Source organism: Limulus polyphemus, unplaced genomic scaffold, assembly GCF_000517525.1.
Source record: "Limulus polyphemus unplaced genomic scaffold, Limulus_polyphemus-2.1.2 Scaffold7679, whole genome shotgun sequence".
Taxonomy (NCBI): Eukaryota; Metazoa; Arthropoda; class Merostomata; order Xiphosura; family Limulidae; genus Limulus; species Limulus polyphemus.
In genome coordinates, this window is record NW_013673289.1 from 2,327 (window position 1) to 24,492 (window position 22,166).

General features: G+C 32.2%; 1 protein-coding gene across 9 annotated transcripts; it reads left to right on the plus strand.

The window, feature by feature from the left end:
* The first annotated feature begins 601 nt into the window (after positions 1 to 601).
* On the plus strand, positions 602 to 19,553 carry LOC106474780 (male-specific lethal 1-like 1). 9 transcript variants are annotated; one of them, XM_022403083.1, is made up of 8 exons: positions 602 to 676; positions 1,423 to 1,623; positions 5,082 to 5,395; positions 6,588 to 6,643; positions 8,820 to 8,887; positions 10,858 to 10,988; positions 12,814 to 12,886; positions 18,409 to 19,553. In XM_022403083.1, exons 2-8 carry the CDS (start codon positions 1,427 to 1,429, stop codon positions 18,497 to 18,499), a joined length of 930 nt encoding a protein of 309 aa, XP_022258791.1. In that variant the 5' UTR covers positions 602 to 676; positions 1,423 to 1,426; the 3' UTR covers positions 18,500 to 19,553. The 9 variants fall into 9 exon arrangements, with proteins under 9 accessions (XP_022258791.1, XP_022258798.1, XP_022258793.1 ...); XM_022403090.1 differs by having other exon boundaries at positions 5,086 to 5,395; XM_022403085.1 differs by having other exon boundaries at positions 607 to 737.
* The last annotated feature ends 2,613 nt before the right edge of the window (positions 19,554 to 22,166 follow it).

The following is a 22,166-nucleotide window of genomic DNA, read 5'->3' on the forward strand; positions in this document are numbered from 1 at the left end:
TAGTAGTAGTAGTAAGTAAGTAAGTAAGTAATAATAATAATAATACTAATATAACTATACTAATAGTAGTAGTGTAGTGTATATATATATATATATAACTTATATTAAAGTTTTTCTTCATTACCCATTCAAGCCGTCTCCAGCCATTATTAGGCACAATTAGCAAAGCCCTTGTGTAACTTTGCCGGAGTACCCGAAACAAACAAACATTTCGAGTTTATAACTTTCGACAATGTTCCTAATATAACTTCGATGCTATTCCTTTCAGATTTAGCCTATTCGGCGTTAATTCTGGTCTTTTTTTTATGATATTCTTTTCGAAGCAGATATTTTCGGCGTTACACACTTTGGAAAATTTCAGTTTAGTGATACCCCTTGCTTAACGTTTTCATTTATGGCCTTATTCCCGCTGACTCTAGACTTTCTGCATGTCCTGATACGGAATGTTGCTGACAAAAGAGTTTAAGAACTTCTTTATTAATCAAAACAATGTAGATGATTTATTTTAGTATTTGCTTCTTTTGCGCGGCACCACAGAAAAAATATGACCTAAATTAAAGACACTTCCTGAGTCTCATTTCCTGTTACGGTTCTTGCACATGCGCTGCATGTTGTCACAATGGGCGGCCATGTGGTTACTAAATGTTAGGACTTATTTATAGAAAGTAACGTAACGGTACTTGTATTCATGTGTTACTGTATCCACAATGAATTCAGATTCATGATTTTAGTCTTATGTGAGATTAATCAAACGCTTGTAGATACTGCCAGAAACTTCTTATTTTCTTTTATATTTAATACTGTAGAATTTTATTATTGCTAGTTATTGTCTCTAAATCTCATAGTAATAGTAATAATACGGACTTCGTAAAGGCTAAAGCTATGTGTCAAAACCAGAGTATTTTATTTTTAACCATTTACAATACAAGTTACAATACACTATAATTTTTAGACTTTATTAGAATTATTGGAGAACGTAGACGATGTAAGTAATAACAAAACTATAGCTAGGCTTAATCAAGATTACAAATGAAAAACATACCTTAAATTGAGTTAAAACTAAAAGTTAAATTTGGCTATTTAATATTTCCGTATCTGAATTTTGATAGTTAAGTTTGTTTTATAGATTTGTACTGTCGTGTAAAACTAGAAGTTAACTACAGTAAGTAACTTTCAAACTGGTCTGTGAATGTAAAGTGCAGTAGAAATCATGTTATTCATTGTAATGTACACATAGTTTAAATTTAAAACTAAAAGAAAAGTTTGTATTGCGCTATGTGTAATTTGTAAAAACTATGATATAGCTGCATATATTTAGAAAGTTTATTCTGATTGGAAGTTATTATTATTAAAATAATTTGATATTATTATTGTGCATTTTCTTTTGAATATATATATATATATATATATCTTATTTTTTAGTTGAATGACAAAGGTTGAACGTATGGAGAGAAGGGTGTCTCTTCTGAAGCAAGAAAAAAAACAAAATACAGAATCTGTTAAAAAGGCCACTTCTGATTTTTCAGTCATTACAACACTAGTGTCAACTCTTTCAAATGAAATTGCAAAAGGATTACAAGAAAGAAGACCACATCCTAGTTACTGTAAAAAAGGAAGAAAAATGTAATTTATTAGCAAAAAAGTTATGAATGTTTTAATTCCATAGTCAAAGGAGAACCCAAAAACTTATACTTATTAATTTGAATTTTGTTACCATTACGGTGTTAAAATTTGCACTTGGAAGTTATTTTGAAAAATTGCTTTTAGTATTTTATATTTTAGTGAAAGATTAATCTCCAAGCTAGTTCTATTGTGATCTGTTATGCTAGATTTGTTTCCAGTCACCCAGTTTGCATGCTGACTTACACATGTTTCCAGCCATCTGGTGGTATATCCAATATACATAGAACTGCATCTTGGATACTTAAATTAATAAACATCATTAGATATATAATTAATGGCAATAATCTATCTTTAAAACTGAAAATAATTTTTTATCTACATTCAGGTTCAAAAATGTGTCATAAATCTATTTGTAGGTCAGCTCTAAAGAAAAGTTTATGTAGCTATTTGTTTCTATAACAATGCATGTATGCCAGTATATGGTAGTATCTGTTATACTATTTGCTTTCGAAAATTTCAGTTTAGGTGTTTATAGATATTGAATTACCCCCAAATAACTATTTCAAGGAAAACTATTTTCGTTTATTGATAATTTCAAGTTCTTTATGTAAATATTGATATGTGCTAGTGATCTTAGCTAAAATTTCCTAAATAATAATGGGATAAAACTAGTTAGTTGAAGTATAAACCAATCTTTATACAATACTGCAAGAACTGATCTACATGTTCATAATCACCACAACTAACTATTGTTAACGTAAATGCGATAGTTTAAAACTTGAAAGGTAGTTCTTCTGTTGTTTTTTCATGGTATGACAACAGTTAGTTAGCAAGTGAAAATATCAGTCCTGTTGCTACACCATCAGTTTGGTCATAAATGGTATTGTTGAAAAGATGCGATTCTTTAGTGCCGATCTTTAACGGTTTCTGTAAAACGTATTGGGTAGTTGTATTGATTATAAATTACTTTAATTTTGATAAGTCTCATCAGCAGCCATTTATGAAGTCTTTTTTTGTTTTAAAGGAATATTAGTATAGAAAGATTCTACATTAAAACTTGCACAAAATATGTATTCTTATTAAACCTGAAATCCAGTATTTTATATGTATTGTGCACAAACTGGTCCAAGTAATTTACCAGCCAGTACATGATTATATGTACTTCTAATCGAAACAATAGTTCTAACAGGACAGCCTTCCTAGTCGACTTTTGGAATGCCTTCCAAAGTATCCCAATTACTAGCTGATATGTAGAAAATGAAATATGTACTAATTTTAGGCATTTAATTAGATCTGAGAAAAGGTTGGGAGAGTACCTGATGGGTTAAAATCAAGAATAATGATGTAAGAAAATTGACTGGAGAAAAGGAAAACAATGGAGAACCATGCGATTTTATTAATAGTTACAATTAAATGTTTTTTCTAAACCATTAAGGCTCCTCTCCTCTCTCCAAAAGTAAGTTTTCTCCATATTTCTACAACTCAGTTGTATAAAACTTGTTCAAACAGAACCTATTTTCCATGTTCTGACCCTATATTAAACTTGTTAAAATTGTACAAACATTTTAAAATAAGAACATTTAACACACGATTCATCAGATGGTCCCAAGTCCCTTTCAGGTGAAAAATTCCTTCATAAATTAGTAATTAGATAATCCAAACACAATATTAGTAAATACAAACATTATTTGCTTATGTTGTTGTTTTTCTGTTATAAATGAATGATAAGGACCAGTTCCATACTTATAAAGAAATATTAACGAGGAAGAAATCATTTCATTTATCAATCAAAACATTTTTATGTATCAGTCCTTGTACTACATCTTGTTATGTGTACGAGTTTTTAAAAAAAGGTATATTTAACAGATGAAGTATTAGAACATGTAGACAAAAACAACAACTGCTGTATCCCCTTATCTTATCTACACAAGAACCATATTGTTTCCATGATCCTGCTGCATTATTTACTCTTCTTTTGTTCAAAATTTCTTACTTCTTAAGATTATATAGGTCCTTTTGAATAAAAGAAATATGTACAGTGTCAACATTTTAATATCAATAAATTTGATAAGGCTATTCAAATGCAGGGACATATCTTAGCTATTGAAGACCTCAGTAGTTGATATATAAAGAAATCTTTGTGAAATTATTCTTAAAGACAGCTTTTTTCTGTTTCCATGATTTTTACTTTTTCAACAGTGCCATAAAGATCTAACTTGTTTTTTAATTATATGTTCTTTAAAAGTTTATTAAAGTGTTTTTTTTAAATCCTGGTTGTTCTTCTTTGTTAAAACTAATTCTTATGAAAAAACTAAGAGAAAACTTTCTAAAGCAATCTCAAGAATATTTTCTCAATGTCAACTTTTAAAATATTTTCAGATTACTTTCATTTAATATACTCTAACACTTTCTCTGTAAATAAAAAAAAACTTATGAGTAAAAGCAGAGAAGAATGTTTAATATGCCATCCCCACTATATTCAGTACCAACGACGCCTTTAGCCTAACACCATGGCTCATCAGGCCAGTTAGAATACGACAGACGTAGTAGTAGTAATAGAAGTGTAACTGATAGGCCTGATCTTTATCAAAATAGTAACCAATTTAACAAGTTTCCAATTATTAGAAATGTTTCCATTACTCAGCAACTTTTAAAAGCTGTACATATCCCACCAACAATCTGAAAAAATTCCTCTGTTTTGCAAAAAATTCAATTTCCCACTTTAGATCCCAGAAATTAAATCTGTCACGATGTTTACTACCTTTGTTAATAATTTGTTTAAAGGTTTGATCCAGTTTTTCCAATAGTCACGGGTCATTTATGAAGTTTGTCACTCAGTGTGCAGGGGTGCTCTCATCAGGTTGACTGTAGGAAGACTTGGAGATCATTTAAAAGAACACGAATCCTAGGTTAAAGGTTAAACGTTGCACAAAGTGAATCTGAAATGACATTCAGTATGTTCAAAGTAATTGGTAAAGCAAAAAATGAGACTATGCTGTTGGTGAAGGAAACTCTTCTAATGCTTGAAAAGAAGCTGAAATTAAACAATCAGCAAAGCATTTTTGAACTTTAACTCCTAATTTAAGTAACTGAATTTTAATCTGCTCATATTCTAGCAAGTAAACTATATCTTGTGCTATTTTCTGGTGGCCACTTTTAATCCAAACACTTTTTTCACAGGTACTCACCTCCTGAATAGTAACAACTTCACCTGCAGATAAACTTGAATTTTCTGGATGTTGTTTATTTTCTGAAAGGTTAATAGATATATTGGTTGTAAGTGATGATGTGGAGTTTCACACCAGGTGTAGCATATTCTAGATATAAAAAATTATTGCTATGTTTTAAATGTTGTAGAAAGTCAATTTATAGAAGATAATATAAGCAAACTGCAAGGTAGCTACCCTAGTCACAACCGTTGTTTAACTGAAATGTGAAAGTTGTCTTCTTCTTTGAAGGAAGTACCCCTCGAAAGCAGGTTTGCCCAAGAAGATAGATACATACCAAACCTCAGTGGTTGCAGATTCGAGTTTAGCATGGGAAGCTGGTATGCCAGTAAACATTGAAAACTCCTCAGGAATATTGGTAACATTATCTTCACAGTCATCATCATCCGAAAAGAAGACCTTACTGACCAGTGTGACCCTGAGAGCTCAAGGAAGAATCGGTAAGGAAAGAATCCTCAGAACAAGTGAATTGTATTATCTTCCAATAGGAGAAATGTTACCTACAGTCACACCAAAGGATCGTATCACTCAACAGGAAATTAGAGGTTAGTTCCGTAAAGAACATTACAGACATGTATGGTTAATAGTAAAGCATAATAATTGATGATTATTTCAGTGAAAGTAAAATGCTTTTTCCCAGTTTCATAAAAACTATCTGGTTTTCGACTTGCATAAAAACTTTTATAATAAAAATTAGGAGTAGTAACAGTTACTGATTATCAGTTTTTAAATTATGTACAAAATAATAATAACTAAAACTGAAATTATGGATTATTAGATTACGTACATAACTAATAAATTACAATTGTGGATTATCATCTTAATTTTCCACTTGTATGTTTTTAACAAACATGGTAAAAGGCGAAAGAGAATGGTAACAATTATAAATTATATTCATTTTTAACTTTTGCACAAAATAGTAAGTAAAAAAATATATTATTATGCTGATCTCATAGTTTCAACTTGATGTATACATACATCTAGCTTGTGTTTTTAATTTTAAAAATTCCTAAGCTAATCTAACCACTGCATCCAAAAAGGATTACTAAAATATTGGTAAAAATATTGAATTGGATGTTTACCAGAACTTTTACATATATTCCCCCTAATTAATAGTGTTGTTTGAAACAGAACTGTTACATATATTCCCCCTACTTAATAGTGTTGCTTGAAACAGAACTGTTACATATATTCCCCCTAATTAATAGTGTTGTTTGAAACAGAACTGTTACATATATTCCCCCTAATTAATAGTGTTGTTTGAAACAGAACTGTTACATATATTCCCCCTAATTAATAGTGTTGTTTGAAACAATCATTTTTTCACAACCCAAGTCTGTATAGTACTTCTTTGATAGATTGTTTAGGCAGAGTATTCGTGATGACACTTAGTTGAATGGACGGCAACTGCCTGTTGTAGAAACACAACTGTAGAGGATGACGTTTTGAAAGTCTTCCACCTGAAAACGAAAGGTGGAAGACTTTCGAAATGTCATCCTTTACGCCTATGTTTCTACAACAGGCAGTTGCCGTCCATTCAACTAAATTTCATCAGGATATTGTACTTCCTTCTGAACTTAAGATATTAGTACCAACCCATAATAAAAGTAAGGTTTTATTTAAAGTTCCCTAGTGTTAAGTGTTTATAAATTAGATATTAAAAAGTATTGAAACAGAATATAGACCATGTCTTATGTAAACACTAAAGATTTACAGGAAATATTTACTATTTTTCAGTCCCTAGATGGAGCTACAAACCATTGTCAAGTGTTTATCAGATGGAAGGAACTGAGGTATAAAAAGTAATACTAAATAACATATATACACTTAAAATGAATACTAACTAACCTATATACACTTAAAACTAATGGTCACTAACCTGTATGCACTTAAAACTAATGGTCACTAACCTGTATGCACTTAAAATTAATACTAACTAACCTATATACACTTAAAACGAATACTAACTAACCTATATACACTTAAAACTAATAGTCACTAACCTATATACACTTAAAACGAATAGTCACTAACCTATATACACTTAAAACTAATAGTCACTAACTAACCTATATACACTTAAAACGAATACTAACTAACCTATATACACTTAAAACTAATAGTCACTAATTAGCCTATATACACTGAAAACTAATAGTCAATAATTAACCTATATACATTTAAAACTAATGGTCACTAACCTGTATGCACTTAAAACTAATGGTCACTAATTAACCTATATACACTGAAAACTAATAGTCAATAATTAACCTATATACATTTAAAACTAATGGTCACTAACCTGTATGCACTTAAAACTAATGGTCACTAATTAACCTATATACACTTAAAACAGGTAAAAGTATGTTAAATGTGTAAGGTTATGGTTCATCTGTGAAGTTTTATATCCAAATAGAACAAGTAAAAAAATATAGATTGTATTACAGTAAGTCTGGACAATACCCTCATGATGGCTGTCAATCTTTAATCTTCTTTCATGTTAACCAATTTAACTGTGCTAGAGTTCACATTACCACTTCAAACATCATGTTGACCAACTTAACTGTGCTAGAGTTCACATTACCACTTCAAACATCATGTTGACCAACTTAACTGTGCTACAGTTCACATTACCACTTCAAACATCATGTTAACCAACTAAAATGTGCTAGAGTTCACATTACCACTTGAAACATCATGTTGACCAACTTAACTGTGCCAGAGTTCACATTACCACTTGAAACATCATGTTGACCAACTTAACTGTGCCAGAGTTCACATTACCACTTCAAACATCATGTTGACCAACTTAACTGTGCCAGAGTTCACATTACCACTTGAAACATCATGTTGACCAACTTAACTGTGCTAGAGTTCACATTACCACTTCAAACATCATGTTGATCAACTTAAATGTGCTGAGTTCACAATGCCATGGAATTCTAATTTGGAGCATATGCTGTGAAACATTTTATGTTATGCTAGATAACTGTTGACTTATTTAGTATAACAGTTTATTTTTTTTATTTAAAGACAGTTATTTTTCCACATTCATCATGACTGTTTTATAATAAATGTCTTCATTATATCATGTTTTTGTTTCTATGTTTTTCTAATCATTCTCACAAAGAGTTTGTGCAAGCTTAGTGCATTCTTTAATCATTCACACAAAGAGTTTGTGCAAGCTTGATGCATTCTTTAACCATTCTCAGAAAGTGTTCCAGCAAGCTTAGTGCATTCTTTAATCCATTCACACAAAGAGTTCCTGCAAGCTTGGTGCATTCTTTAATCATTCACACAAAGAGTTCCAGCAAGCTTGGTGCATTCTTTAACCATTCACACAAAGAGTTCCTGCAAGCTTGGTGCATTCTTTAACCATTCTCAGAAAGAGTTCCTGTAAGCTTGGTGCATTCTTTAACCATTCTCACAAAGATTTCCTGCAAGCTTGGTTCATTCTTTAAACATTCTCACAAAGAGTTCCTGCATGCTTGGTGCATTCTTTAACCATTCTCACAAAGAGTTCCTGCAAGCTTGGTGCATTCTATAACCATTCTCAAAAAAAATTCCTGCAAGCTTGGTTTATTCTCTAACTATGCGTAGATGTCTGGCTTTTAATTGACTACATAGATATTTCAGAAGAACACAAGTTTTTAACTATATACAGATGTACTTAAATTATGAATGTATCTGCTTTATAAATTGATGTTGCAATGTTTTTCGTGCTAGCAGCAAACATCACAGTTCATGATGCAATGTTTCAGAAGCAATAGAGAAGGTTAAAGATTTAATCTTCTTTGTCCTATTTATTTATTTTCTATAGATCTGTATATGTTTAAGACCAAAGTAGACTTATACTTCTAGAGCTGAGTACTTTTTGTGCTTTAACAAAGGTTCTATACTAGAAAAGCCTATATAATCCATGTATGTTATTTCTTTGGAAAATTTATTTTGAGAATTTAAATTTCACAGAACATCGAAGATGAAACATTCAATAAGAGACATCATAAATATGAACAAGAAGAAAAGAGACGGAAAAAGTAAGTTCCAGAAAAGTTGGAGGATTAAAATCTCTTGTTTGGTGAACAAAACAAAATTTAAATTAAATTACAAAGATGACTACAAATAATTAAAATTAAAGTACAAGAATGACTACAAATAATTAAAATTAAATTACAAGGATGACTACAAATAATTAAAATTAAAGTACAAGGATGACTAGAAATAATTAAAATTAAAGTGCAAGGATGACTTCAAATAATTAAAGTACAAGGATGACTACAAATAATTAAAATTAAAGTACAAGGATGACTTCAAATAATTAAAGTACAAGGATGACTACAAATAATTAAAATTAAATTACAAGGATGACTAGAAATAATTAAAATTAAAGTACAAGGATGACTGGAAATATTTAAAATTAAAGTACAAGGATGACTGGAAATATTTAAAATTAAAGTACCAGGATGACTTCAAATAATTAAAATTCAAGTACAAGGATTTCTGGAATTAATTAAAATTAAAGTACAATGATGACTGGAAATAATTAAAATTAAAGTACAAGGATGACTGGAAATAATTAAAATTAAAGTACAAGGATGACTGGAAATAATTAAAATTAAAGTACAAGGATGACTTCAAATAATTAAAATTAAAGTACAATGATGACTGGAAATAATTAAAATTAAAGTACAAGGATGACTGGAAATATTTAAAATTAAAGTACAAGGATGACTTCAAATAATTAAAATTAAAGTACAAAGATGACTGGAAATATTTAAAATTAAAGTACAAGGATGACTGGAAATATTTAAAATTAAAGTACAAGGATGAGTTTAGAAATAATTCCAATAAATGATGTTTGCCGTTCTTAGATTTTCAAAATGTATTATTATAGTATTTTATAACATATTTATTTTTTTATTACAAATAGATTTTACATTTGTGACATATATCTATAGTATGCATTATTGTTGCAAGTGTAATCAGTTGGACACTATTGTTGCTAGAGTATCCAGTTTGACATCATTGTTGCTAGTGTATACAGTTTGACATTATTGTTGCAAGGGTAATCAGTTTGACACCATTGTTGCTAGTGTAGCCAGTTTGACATTATTGTTGCAAGTGTAATCAGTTTGACACCATTGTTGCTAGTGTATCCAGTTTGACATTATTGTTGCAAGTGTAATCAGTTTGACACCATTGTTGCTAGTGTAATTAGTTGGACACCATTGTTGCTAGTGTATCCAGTTTGACACCATTGTTGCTAGTGTATCCAGTTTGACATTATTGTTGCTAGTGTATCCAGTTTGACATTATTGTTGCAAGTGTAATCAGTTGGACACTGTTGTTGCTAGTGTATCCAGTTTGACATTATTGTTGCAAGTGTAATCAGTTGGACACTGTTATTGCTAGCGTATCCAGTTTGACATTATTGTTTTTATCCAGTTTAAGTGAATGTCAGTTCCAAAACTGTCTGAAAATAAAATTTTAATAATTTTCTTGATTGTTAGGAGAGTGATATAAAAAGTGTGTAATTATGGTATTTTCTTTGAATGTTGAAGGAAGGTTATAAACGAGACTGTGTAATGGAAAAAATATCAATATGTTTAAGTTTGCAAGAAAATAAAAAGATCTTGAATAATTGGTATTGTTACTAACTGACCAGAAATTGTTTTGCACAAGGCTTATTTGTGAGAGATGTTTTGGAAATTATTTTGAATTTATCAACTGATAGGTTATTGATTTGATTATGAAGGGAATTTTGATACTTTTCCTGTGTTAAGAAAATATTTTTACCTCTAGGTTTTATCTAACTAACATACAAGTCATCGTATGACACTTGATAAACTTCTGTACAAAATAATATTGTCTGATGTCTGTTTATGATTTGCTGTGTGGATTATCATTGTCAGATAATAGAAAACAAAACTGTAATTAACAACTTTATTTGAGGAATATAATTCATCTAAGCTTTTCATCTTCAAACTCAAATTTTATTGTTTTCCAGGTGGGATATACAAAGGTTAAGAGAAATGAGAATAATAGAAAAGCTTAGAAAAAGACATGAAGAAAAAAAGGAAGCAAAGAAATTAAAATGTAATTCTGAAATAAAGTCATATTATTCAAAGCCAAAAGATCGTAAGTAATTATTTTTATGTCAATTTTTTAGGTTTAATATATATATGTGTAAAATTCACTGTACAGCTTGTAGAACAAGTTGCTACTATAAAGAAAAACCAGTGTTTCATTTTGAAGTTTGTGATTTGATGTTCATTGTATGTCATTGTCAGATAAGTATCAACATAACCTCAGTTAAGTTGAACATAAACATCAGTAATTAACCTTTTCTCAACTAGTTAGGATTTAAGAAACTTAAATCTTGTTGAAATTTAAGTTTATTTAAACCTATTGAAGAAAGAATACGAATCAAAGGTTTTCCCTCATATTAACTTGGACTGATTGTTGTCTGACTTATTAGTATGGAAGGGATTAAACAGTCTGGACTAGTAAGGAAGAGATTAGCTAAATTAGACTTATCCTAACTAACTTATTAGTAAGGAATTGATCAAACACTTGGATTAGTAAGGAGATTAAACAGTCTGGACTAGTAAGGAAGAGATTAGCTAAATTAAACTTATCCTAACTAACTTATTAGTAAGGAATTGATGAAACACTTGGATTAGTAAGGAGATTATCAATAATGTTGTGCTAATCACCAGAACTGTTGTACCAATCACCAGAACTGTTGTACCAATCATCAGTACTGTTGTACTAATCACTAGTAGTGTTCTACTAATCACCAGAACTGTTCTACTAGTCACCAGTAGTGTTCTACTAATCACCAGAACTGTTGTACTAATCACTAGTAGTGTTCTACTAATCACCAGAACTGTTGTACTAGTCACCAGTAGTGTTGTACCAATCATCAGAACTGTTGTACTAAGCACCAGTAGTGTTCTACTAATCACCAGAACTGTTGTACTAGTCACTATTATTGTTGTACCAATCATCAATACTGTTGTACTAATCACCAGTAGTGTTGTACCAATCACCAGAACTGTTGGACTAGTCACCAGTAGTGTTGTACCAATCACCAGAACTGTTGTACTAGTCACCAGTAGTGTTGTACCAATCACCAGAACTGTCGGACTAGTCACCAGTAGTGTAGTACCAATCATCAGTACTGTTGTACTAAGCACCAGTAGTGTTGTACCAATCACCAGAACTGTTGTACTAGTCACTATTATTGTTGTACCAATCATCAGTACTGTTGTACTAATCACCAGTAGTGTTGTACCAATCACCAGAACTGTTGTACTAGTCACCAGTAGTGTTGTACCAATCATCAGTACTGTTGTACTAATCACCAGTAGTGTTGTACCAATCACCAGAACTGTTGGACTAGTCACCAGTAGTGTTGTACCAATCACCAGAACTGTTGGACTAGTCACCAGTAGTGTTGTACCAATCACCAGTACTGTTGGACTAGTCACTAGTAGTGTTGTACCAATCATCAGTACTGTTGTACTACTCATCTATTTCATGGAAAAAAAAATATTTTTTTCATTCCAAAAACTTGTCGATATAGCAGTTTTATCTTTATACATCTGAATGTATAGATTTTATAGTAATCAACATTAATTTTTTATAAAACAGTGTTAAGTTCTATAGCAGTTTTATCTTTATACATCTGAATGTATAGATTTTATAGTAATCAACATTAATTTTTTATAAAACAGTGTTAAGTTCTATAGCAGTTTTATCTTTATACATCTGAATGTATAGATTTTATAGTAATCAACATTAATTTTTTATAAAACAGTGTTAAGTTCTATAGCAGTTTTATCTTTATACATCTGAATGTATAGATTTTATAGTAATCAACATTAATTTTTTTATAAAACACAGTGTTAAGTTCTACTACTGTTTGTGTATGAATAAAAGTTGTTCTTTTTTCATTTAGTTCGCTTCATCGAGTTGTGTGAAAAACTTCCTGTTGTAGTATTTGGGAAACCAGTTCACAGTTTTAAAGCCTGGTAAGTTGAACTTAAAAGGATTTATGTCGATTACAGAAGAAATACCTGTTTCCAAAGCACACTTACCTCCTCTCACACTACAAATATTACTGGACTAAAAGGGTTTCCTTTCTTTTCCCATCTAAACATTGGTCAGAATTTTTCTTGCTTGCTCCAGTCTTTTATTCCTCACTTAATTGCCCTTGGTGATATCTGTCACATGATGCTCTCCACCTATGTCATTCCACACACTATCCTGGTACTGTATATAAACACCTCATTGAGATATTATGATCACTATTTCTTGACAAAGCACTCACTAATGGGTTTCTCTGTACTATGATCATTGGAGATACTTTGAGTGCTATTCGTGTTACCTAATTGATTTTCTTAAAAAAATTGTTTAATCTATCAGATGTGGTTTAGATAGCTACAGGGGTTAGTCAAAAACCCTCAGATGACGATAATGCCAGATAAAGCAAATAATGTGACATAAAAATAAATGGGGAGGTCCACATACCAGCCAGCACAATGCCCTTCAGTGGGCAATTCAAACAAGTTGCTAAAGGGCACAAACGTGATGAATCTGATGAGACATGACTTGCAGAAGTCTCCTTGCCTTCAAAGAGAGCCCAGAATAAGCAATACGGATCAATTTCGTATCTACCTCGTCCATGTAACGAGGGATAAATCCTAGAAACTGAATGATCCCAATGAATAAAGTCGTTGTCTGGGATCTCTAACGGCACTAATGTGGGCAACAAAATCTTCAAGATCCTCACTGGACATAACAAATGATCTGATTGGTCCAAGCAGTAATGAGTAGTGATCAGATATGGGATAGGAGAGACATTTGCCACCGTGCCAGAAATGATAATCCGTGAATTCTTGTCGTATATTGGCTTGCCAAACAAACCAACTACGCCCTCTTTTCCAAGAGTGGAGGAATTCATTCGGACACTCTAGAGGAAGAACATATGTCTACCACTCCAGTGACTGGAAAATGGATGTGGTAAGGACTCCCTAGTTCCACTAGTAGTATCTGTGGAGTAATGTGCATGGGGGTGACTCGAGGAACAGTGGAATAGGTGAACCAATTTCTCTAAATTTTTATGGACACCTAATTTCTACAGAGCCTGTTGCAACCTAGATAAGATTATATTGAATTAGTGGTTGCTAGTGTGAAATTGGTTTGATAAAAGCACACCTGCCTGTGAAAAAGAGGTAAGGGACCCTGAAAGGTAAAGAAGAGACAATATGAGTAATGAAAATATTCACCCCTCTGTATAGGACCCTCCTACCCAGGTTCCTGGATTTTTTTTCCCTGACGTCGATAGGAGAGGCAACAGCCTATGTGGGAGCCTGCTTGTCATACCGGTTCAGATTTGATGTTCAGCTATCCGGGTTGGGTTGAGCATGGCCCTTCTTTTTGATCAATATTGGCTCAGTACATTGTTCATCGAAGAAGGTCAATTGTCTCCTTGTAATTCCAAATACAGTGTGGTCCCATCCTGGGTCCTTGGTTGAGCACAGTTTGGTTGAGTATGGCATACAGGATCATAATTCCAGACCAGATGAGTTCTGTTTCTTCAGGTTGAGTATGGCATACAGGATCATAATTCCAGACCAGATGAGTTCTGTTTCTTCAGGTTGAGTATGGCATACAGGATCCTGTCATTCCGAGTTTGGAGTGTTTCCTTTCAGACTTCTTCAGGTTGAGGAAAAGGTTTGTCCACTTGGGTGTTGCTTACCTTCTTGTTTTGATTCTGGCGGCTCAGAATGCATCACTCTATGGCTACAGGTTGGGATCCACTCCCAAGTATATAAGTTTATTGTGGTCCAATTGCCCCAGCCACCAACATGGGATATAGGGACCATGGTCCTATAATTCCAACCTCGAGCAGTGGAACCTTGACTTTTAAATTTCTTCTAGTTTGTCCTATATAAACTTTTTTACATTCACATAATATTTTATATATCTATTTTATCTTTAGTTGTATTAAGAATTTTGCTGACTTTATTTATCGGTTTTTATATTTATTTGTTTTTTAATTTTTTCATCATTTGACAAGATGCTCTCACTAGCCCCTCCATCTTATCAATGTGGGATTCTAGCTGTAGTGTGAGAGGAGGTAAGTATGTTTTGGAAGTTAACATTTTCTTAAATCAAAAATGTATTTCCAATAATACTTGCCATTTCTCTCCACTAAGAGCTGGTGTAAGAGACTGAGATAGAGTCAGTCTCGAAAAAAGCGATAACATTATCCGAATGAGATGCTTATATACAGTACCAGGATAGAGGGTACATTGATGTAGGTGGAGAGTGTCACGTGACATATATCTCCAAGGGCAATTAAGTTGGTTATATAAGATTGGAGCAAGCGGGAAAAATTCTGACCGATATCTAGATAGGCAAAGGAAGGAAACCTTGGTAGTTTAGTAATAGCTGTAGTGTGAGAAGGGGATAAGTATTGCTGTAGTGTGAGAGGGGATAAGTATTGCTGTAGTGTGAGAGGGGATAAGTATTGCTGTAGTGGGAGAGGGGATAAGTATTGCTGTAGTGTGAGAGGGGATAAGTATTGCTGTAGTGTGAGAGGGGATAAGTATTGCTGTAGTGCGAGAGGGGATAAGTATTGCTGTAGTGTGAGAGGGGATAAGTATTAGTGGAAATACATTTTCAATTTATGAAAATGTTAACATTTAATTGGTCTATTTCTGGCAATGTAAGAAATACTGTTGTATTGAACTTATCTGTTTCTTATTTTATGTGAATGTGTTAACAGGTGGTGATGCTAATGCACTTCAATAAATATTCTTCAATACAGAACTCCGTTCTCCTTACACGATACAACTTGTTCGCTGTTCAAGAAGTGTTGTTTGTGATGTGTTGGTTCGGATTTAATACTGCATTTTTATAAAGTAACTGTACTTTGAATCTTTTTCTGGCTAAAAAGAGTTACATATTCAGTAAACAGATGTATTGATGTAATCACTTATTTTTCTTTGGTTATTCTTATTTTGCATAAATGTGAAGAAAGACAGTCATCTAATTCTCAGTTGTACAAATTATGCAATTTGAAAAATAAACACAGTTGTTCAGTAAGACTTATTTATTATGTTGAGCTAATATAAGTTTTGAGTAAATAAAGATACCACTTGAATCAACAATTTAATTTTGTCCTGAAATTATTAAAACCATTATTTCTCTATAATTTTAGTAGCCATAAAATTTGCTATCAACAAAAGTTAATGTATATCTGCATAGCTAATCCTTTAGTCTTTATTATTTAGTAAAATACTTAGTTAGCTTTAGCATTCATTCACCTAAGACTGTATTTAGTACAAACTGAAGTTAAAAAAGCCTAGTTTTCAGTAATGCCGTTATAACTAACATGAATGTCTGTATATTTAGTTAAATGTATTTGTATAGTAAAGTTAATATCCTTGGAATGTTGTTTCTTGGGAAAAGTGAGTGTATGTCTGTAACCATATATGAGATCATCATGGAGCTTAGAATTCTAATAACTTTGTTGTTTAGTAAGCATAAATGCTTGGAATTCATATAACACAGTTTGTTAGTGAGCTTAACTGTTTGGGGCTGTGTTATATGAATCCCAAACAGCTATGCTTACTAAACAACTGTGTTATATGAACCCCAAACAGCTATGCTTACTAAACAACTGTGTTATATGAAGTGTTTAGTAAGCATAGCTGTTTGGGGTTCATATAACACAGTTGTTTAGTAAGCATAGCTGTTTTTATGTCCAGTTAACACTACTACTTGTTTGACTCCTATTTTATGTCCAGTTAACACTACCTTGTTTGACTCCTGTTTTATGTCCAGTTAACACTACTGCTTCTTTGACTCTGTTTCATGTCCAGTTAACACTACTACTTGTTTGACTCCTGTTTCATGTCCAGTTAACACTACTGCTTGTTTGACTCCTGTTTCATGTCCAGTTAACACTACCTTGTTTGACTCCTGTTTTATTTCCATTTAACACTACTGCTTGCTTGAATCCTGTTTTATGTTCAGGGAATACTACTGCTTCTTTGACTCTTGTTTTATGTCCAGTTAGTGCTACCTTGTTTGACTCCTGTTTTATTTCCAGTTAACACTACTGCTTGTTTGACTCCTGTTCTATGTCCAGTTAACACTACTGCTTGTTTGACTTCTGTTTTATGTTCAGGGAATACTACTACTGACAACATCCTTAACTACCACCTTCTTCTACTCTCCTGATTTGACTATATTCATGACTACTCTTTTCTTCTGCTCTTTTGGTTGGACTATATCATTGACTAATCTCTTCTTCTGCTCTCCTATTTTCACTACATCCATGACTACCCTCTTTTTCTGCTCTTTTGGTTTGACTATATCAGTGACTGATCTCTTCTTCTGCTCTCCTATATTCACTACATCCATGACTACCCTCTTCTTCTGCTCTCCGGGTTTGACTATTTCAATGACTACTCTCTTCTTCTGCTCTCCTATTTTCACGACATCCATGACTACCCTCTTGTTCTGCTCTTTTGGTTTGACTATATTCATGAATACTACTATCTTTCCCATACGTGTGAAGCTTTAGAAGCAGAAACCACTTCTGCTGTTACTGGTACTGGTGTTAGTTTATTGTAGAACTAAATTATACAACATACGTTAATGTACATCTCTAGCTAGCAGAAGAGTACATAGGAGGTGTTAGGTGTTAAAAATCAGCGTATGTAGTAGAGTCGAATTGGAAGTTGTTTTGCAGGAGAAGTTAATGTAGTTAATCATTGTTGTCCTTTTAATGGATTTGGTAAACAATGTAAATATAGGATTATTTCTAAGTAACATCTAATTATGATGAATTTCTGTTATTATTCACTGAGATTTTGCTACTGTTGTGAATACTTTCAGAGAAGGTAGGTAGAGTTTGTTATTGTGGTAAATACTTTCAGAGAAGGTAGGTAGAGTTTGTTATTGTGGTAAATACTTTCAGAGAAGGTAGGTAGAGTTTGTTATTGTGGTAAATACTTTCAGAGAAGGTAGGTAGAGTTTGCTAGTGTAGTAAATACTGTTGGAGAAGGTAGGTAGAGTTTGTTAGTGTAGTAAATACTGTTAGAGAAGGTAGGTAGAGTTTCTTAGTGTAGTGAATACTGTTAGAGAAGGTAGGTAGAGTTTGTTAGTGTAGTAAATACTGTTAGAGAAGGTAGGTAGAGTTTGCTAGTGTTATGAATATGAATGAAGGAATTTGATTCTGTATTAAAAATAAACTGAGGTTCTGTTGTTTTTAGTTTTATTAAGCTTGTGTGATTGCAAGTTTTTCCACCTTATGATATTAAATATGAATTCATATAAAAATTTTATTAAATGGCAAGAAACATATTGTTCTTAACACTAATTACATTAGTTTGATATACATGTATTTTACTTTTCAAGATGTAAAGAACAAAAAGATTGGGTTGAATGTAATTTAATCACTTCTCTGTCATAGCAGTAAGGATATTTTTGTTGATTTCAGAATTTAAAAATAGTCTTATTTTCTGTACTATTTTAGTGAATTTTCCCTTCCTTGGCTGTCTAATCAGGAAACACATGATTTGTGGAGAAAGTATAAAAGTAGTTATCACAGAAATCAGAAGACGTGAGAATCAAAGAATAATTGATTTTCCCAACAAATCACTGAAGAAATATTAATTGTCTAGCTTGTCAAAGCATTGGAACAGTTTACCAGATAGATCCTTATCTAATGTCTTCACAGAAGCTTCTGTGACCTGAGCAGTAAAAGACCACTCAATCAATAAGTCGCACACCATGATTCATGTTCCAGAAACTGAGTTCTTGACAGTTGTGTGACACATACACCCTGAATATAATGGGGATTTTTCTAAAGACATTGCTGGAATAATGTCCTTTGCTACACGAAGAAACAGTTGTGTTTGTCTTACTGTCCAAAGCTAAAGTTATCAGTATTTATGTATCATAGAGATGGTTCTACCAGAATGAAACTGAAGTTTAACAGTAAAGGGACTAACAGATAAAGTATCTCTAAAAAAGTGTTGTTAAGTTTGTAGATGTATTTTAATTATGAGGTTTTTAGCATGAGTAAGGTGAATTTGCTTAGTGGTTTCATATGTTTATGTGAGAAAAAAGTGTTATTAACATGAAATAAATACAAACGAAATATATAAATATATATATATATATATTTGATAAAATATATTATCAGAAAGTACAATTATTTAGAACCAGTTCATGGTTCAAAAATTAAATATGGACTTTTCTTGGGGTTTAGTATGTTGTTGTTCATCATTTTGAAAACAAGAGATTCATTTTAATGTTTTGTCTTTATTTTCGTTTCAAACATTAGTTATTGTTTTTTTAATTTCCCTTCAGTAAAATAATAAAAATTCTAGTAAAGTGTTAAACTTGTTTAGTAAAATATGTAAAGACTTCCTCTCTATGTTGGATGTGTAGATTTTTTGTGTTTAAAGTTACAGACAGATAAGGACTGAGCTGAAAGGTGCTTCATGATGACCTATTATTTCACAAACCAAAAGTAGCATAAAACTCTTTACATATAAAAACATTTAACCTGATAAGCTGTAAAGCTTTCTGACAGTTTTTGTATACCTAAGGAGCAAATTTATAGCCTGCTTCCTAGACATAGATAAGATAATAAAAAACAGTATTTCAAGAGTAGCCCAGTGGTGACTTGTGTTGATTCGAGATACTGTTGAAAATATGACTATGGGTGGTTGCAGAAAATCATGTTTCATTGAACACAGGTTTTTAGACAGCTTTAATCATATAATTGCAATCTGCTGTTATGTACTGTTAATAAATACTTTTATCAACTTTGTGCTAAAATTCAGTGGAAATAAAGTCCTTGAGACAGATTGATTAACACACAATGAAACATTACAACAGACATGTCCAGCTGTTTGGATTCAACACTGATTAGTTAACACAAAATGAAACGTCAGAACAAACTTGTACTGTTGTTTACATTCAACACAAGTTAGTTAATATGAAAATAAACATCAAAACAGACATGTCCAGTTGTTTGGATTCAAAAGTGATTACTTAACACAAAATGAAACAACAGAACAAACATGTCATCTTGTTTACATTCAACACAGATTAGTTAACACAAAATGAAACATCAGAAATGATATGTTAACATGATTAGTTAAAATGAAATGAAACTTCACAACAGACATATCATGTTGTTTGGATTCAACATAGATTACTTAACATGGAATGAAACATCAGAATGGGCGTTTCTGTTGTTTGGATCCAATACAGATTAGTTAACACAAAATGAAATATCAGATCAGATATGTCATGTTATTATAATTTAACACAGATTAGTTAACATGGAATGAAACATCAGAATGGACATTTCTGTTGTTTAGGTCCAACACAGATTATTTAACATGTAACTAAACATCAGTAGAGACATGTCCTGTTGTTTCGATTCAACACCAATTATTTAACTCAAAATGAAACAACATGTCATCTTGTTTAGATTCAACACAGATTAGTTAACATGAAATGAAACATTAGGTTAAATATTTTTATTGATTGGATTCAACACAGATTAGTTAACTTGAAATATCAGAACAGACATGTTCCAGTTATTTCGGTCCAATGCAGATTAGTTAACATGAAACATCACAACAGATGTGTCCAGTTCTTTGGATTCAACACAGATTAGTTAACATGAAACATCACAACAGATTTGTCCAGTTCTTTGGATTCAACACAGATTGGCCAGGTGGTTAGGGCACTCGACTCGCAATATGAGGGTCGTGAGTTCGAATCCCCGTCCCACCAAACATGCTCGCCCTTTCAGCCATGGGGGTGTTATAATGTGATGGTCAATCCCACTATTCATTTGTAAAAGAGTAACCCAAGAGTTGGTGGTGGGTGGTTATGATTAGCTGCATTCCTTCTAGTCTTACACTGCTAAATTATGGACGACTAATGCAGATAGCCCTCGTGTATCTTTGCACGAAATTCAAAAACAAACAAACAATACAGATTAGTTAACATGAAACATCACAACAGACGTGTCCAGTTGTTTGGATCGAAGCTGTTGTACATAATACTGAAATTCGGGGGACATTTTTCAACATTACTGTTTTAATTGTGTATCATAGAGTTAACCTGTTCTCGTTGTTACTTGCATATTTCAAGCTACACATTAATATTAGTTTCATTTTCGTGGTTTTACACATAGTAGACATTCCATGATTAGCCTTGTGAAAAATTCTTTTCCAATGAGAATTTACTGTAGCTTGTACAGGGATCTCCATATGGTCTGTGTGGTGGTGTGTATGGTTTGAGCACTGTAAACTCTCATAAAAGTGGATAAAGTCTGCTTCAATTAGATAATGATTTTAATGAAAGTATCTTTTTCAAAATGGAGGATGTTTTTTTTCCAGATTCTCTCAACAGAAAAAAGTTGTGGAATATGAAACGTGAATACAATATAACTTGCACTTAAAAGATACACATTATCGAAGAAACAAGTCTTTTATTTTATAAAACTTAAAATGCAAAACAGAAACTAATTATTTTCATTTCGCTTTCAATTTATTGTGTATACTGAAACATATGTACCAGAATTCAGACTAGCATTTGAAGAGAAGTAAAACTTATAGTACATTAGAGAATGTGTAACCATGTGAATAGTAGTATACTACAAAGAAAATTTACTGTATAACAGTGGAAGTGTAACCATGTGAGAGAAGTGGTAAGTTTTGGTGTATAACAGTGAAGTGTAACCATGTGATTAGTAGTATACTACAAAGAAAATTTACTGTATAACAGTGGAAGTGTAACCATGTGAGAGAAGTGGTAAGTTTTGGTGTATAACAGTGAAGTGTAACCATGTGATTAGTAGTATACTACAAAGAAAATTTACTGTATAACAGTGGAAGTGTAACCATGTGAGAGAAGTGGTAAGTTTTGGTGTATAACAGTGGAAGTGTAACCATGTGATTAGTAGTATACTACAAGGAAAATTTAGTGTATAACAGTGGAAGTGTAACCATGTGAGAGAAGTGGTAAGTTTTGGTGTATAACAGTGGAAGTGTGACCATGTGAGAGAGGTGGTAAGTTTTGGTGTATAACAGTGGAAGTGTAACCATGTGAGAGAAGTGGTAAGTTTTGGTGTATAACAGTGGAAGTGTGACCATGTGAGAGAAGTGGTAAGTTTGGTGTATAACAGTGGAAGTGTGACCATGTGAGAGAAGTGGACTGATCTTTAGTTTTACTGGCCTTACCAACATGTAGTTATAAAACTGG

Excerpts from the sequence above, each read along its gene's own strand:
- LOC106474780 (XM_022403083.1), top strand. The coding sequence starts at position 1,427 with ATGACAAAGGTTGAACGTATGGAGAGAAGGGTGTCTCTTCTGAAGCAA. Across the intron at positions 6,644-8,819 it reads ATCAGATGGAAGGAACTGAG|AACATCGAAGATGAAACATT; the intron begins GTATAAAAAGTA and ends TAAATTTCACAG. Across the intron at positions 8,888-10,857 it reads GAAGAAAAGAGACGGAAAAA|GTGGGATATACAAAGGTTAA; the intron begins GTAAGTTCCAGA and ends ATTGTTTTCCAG.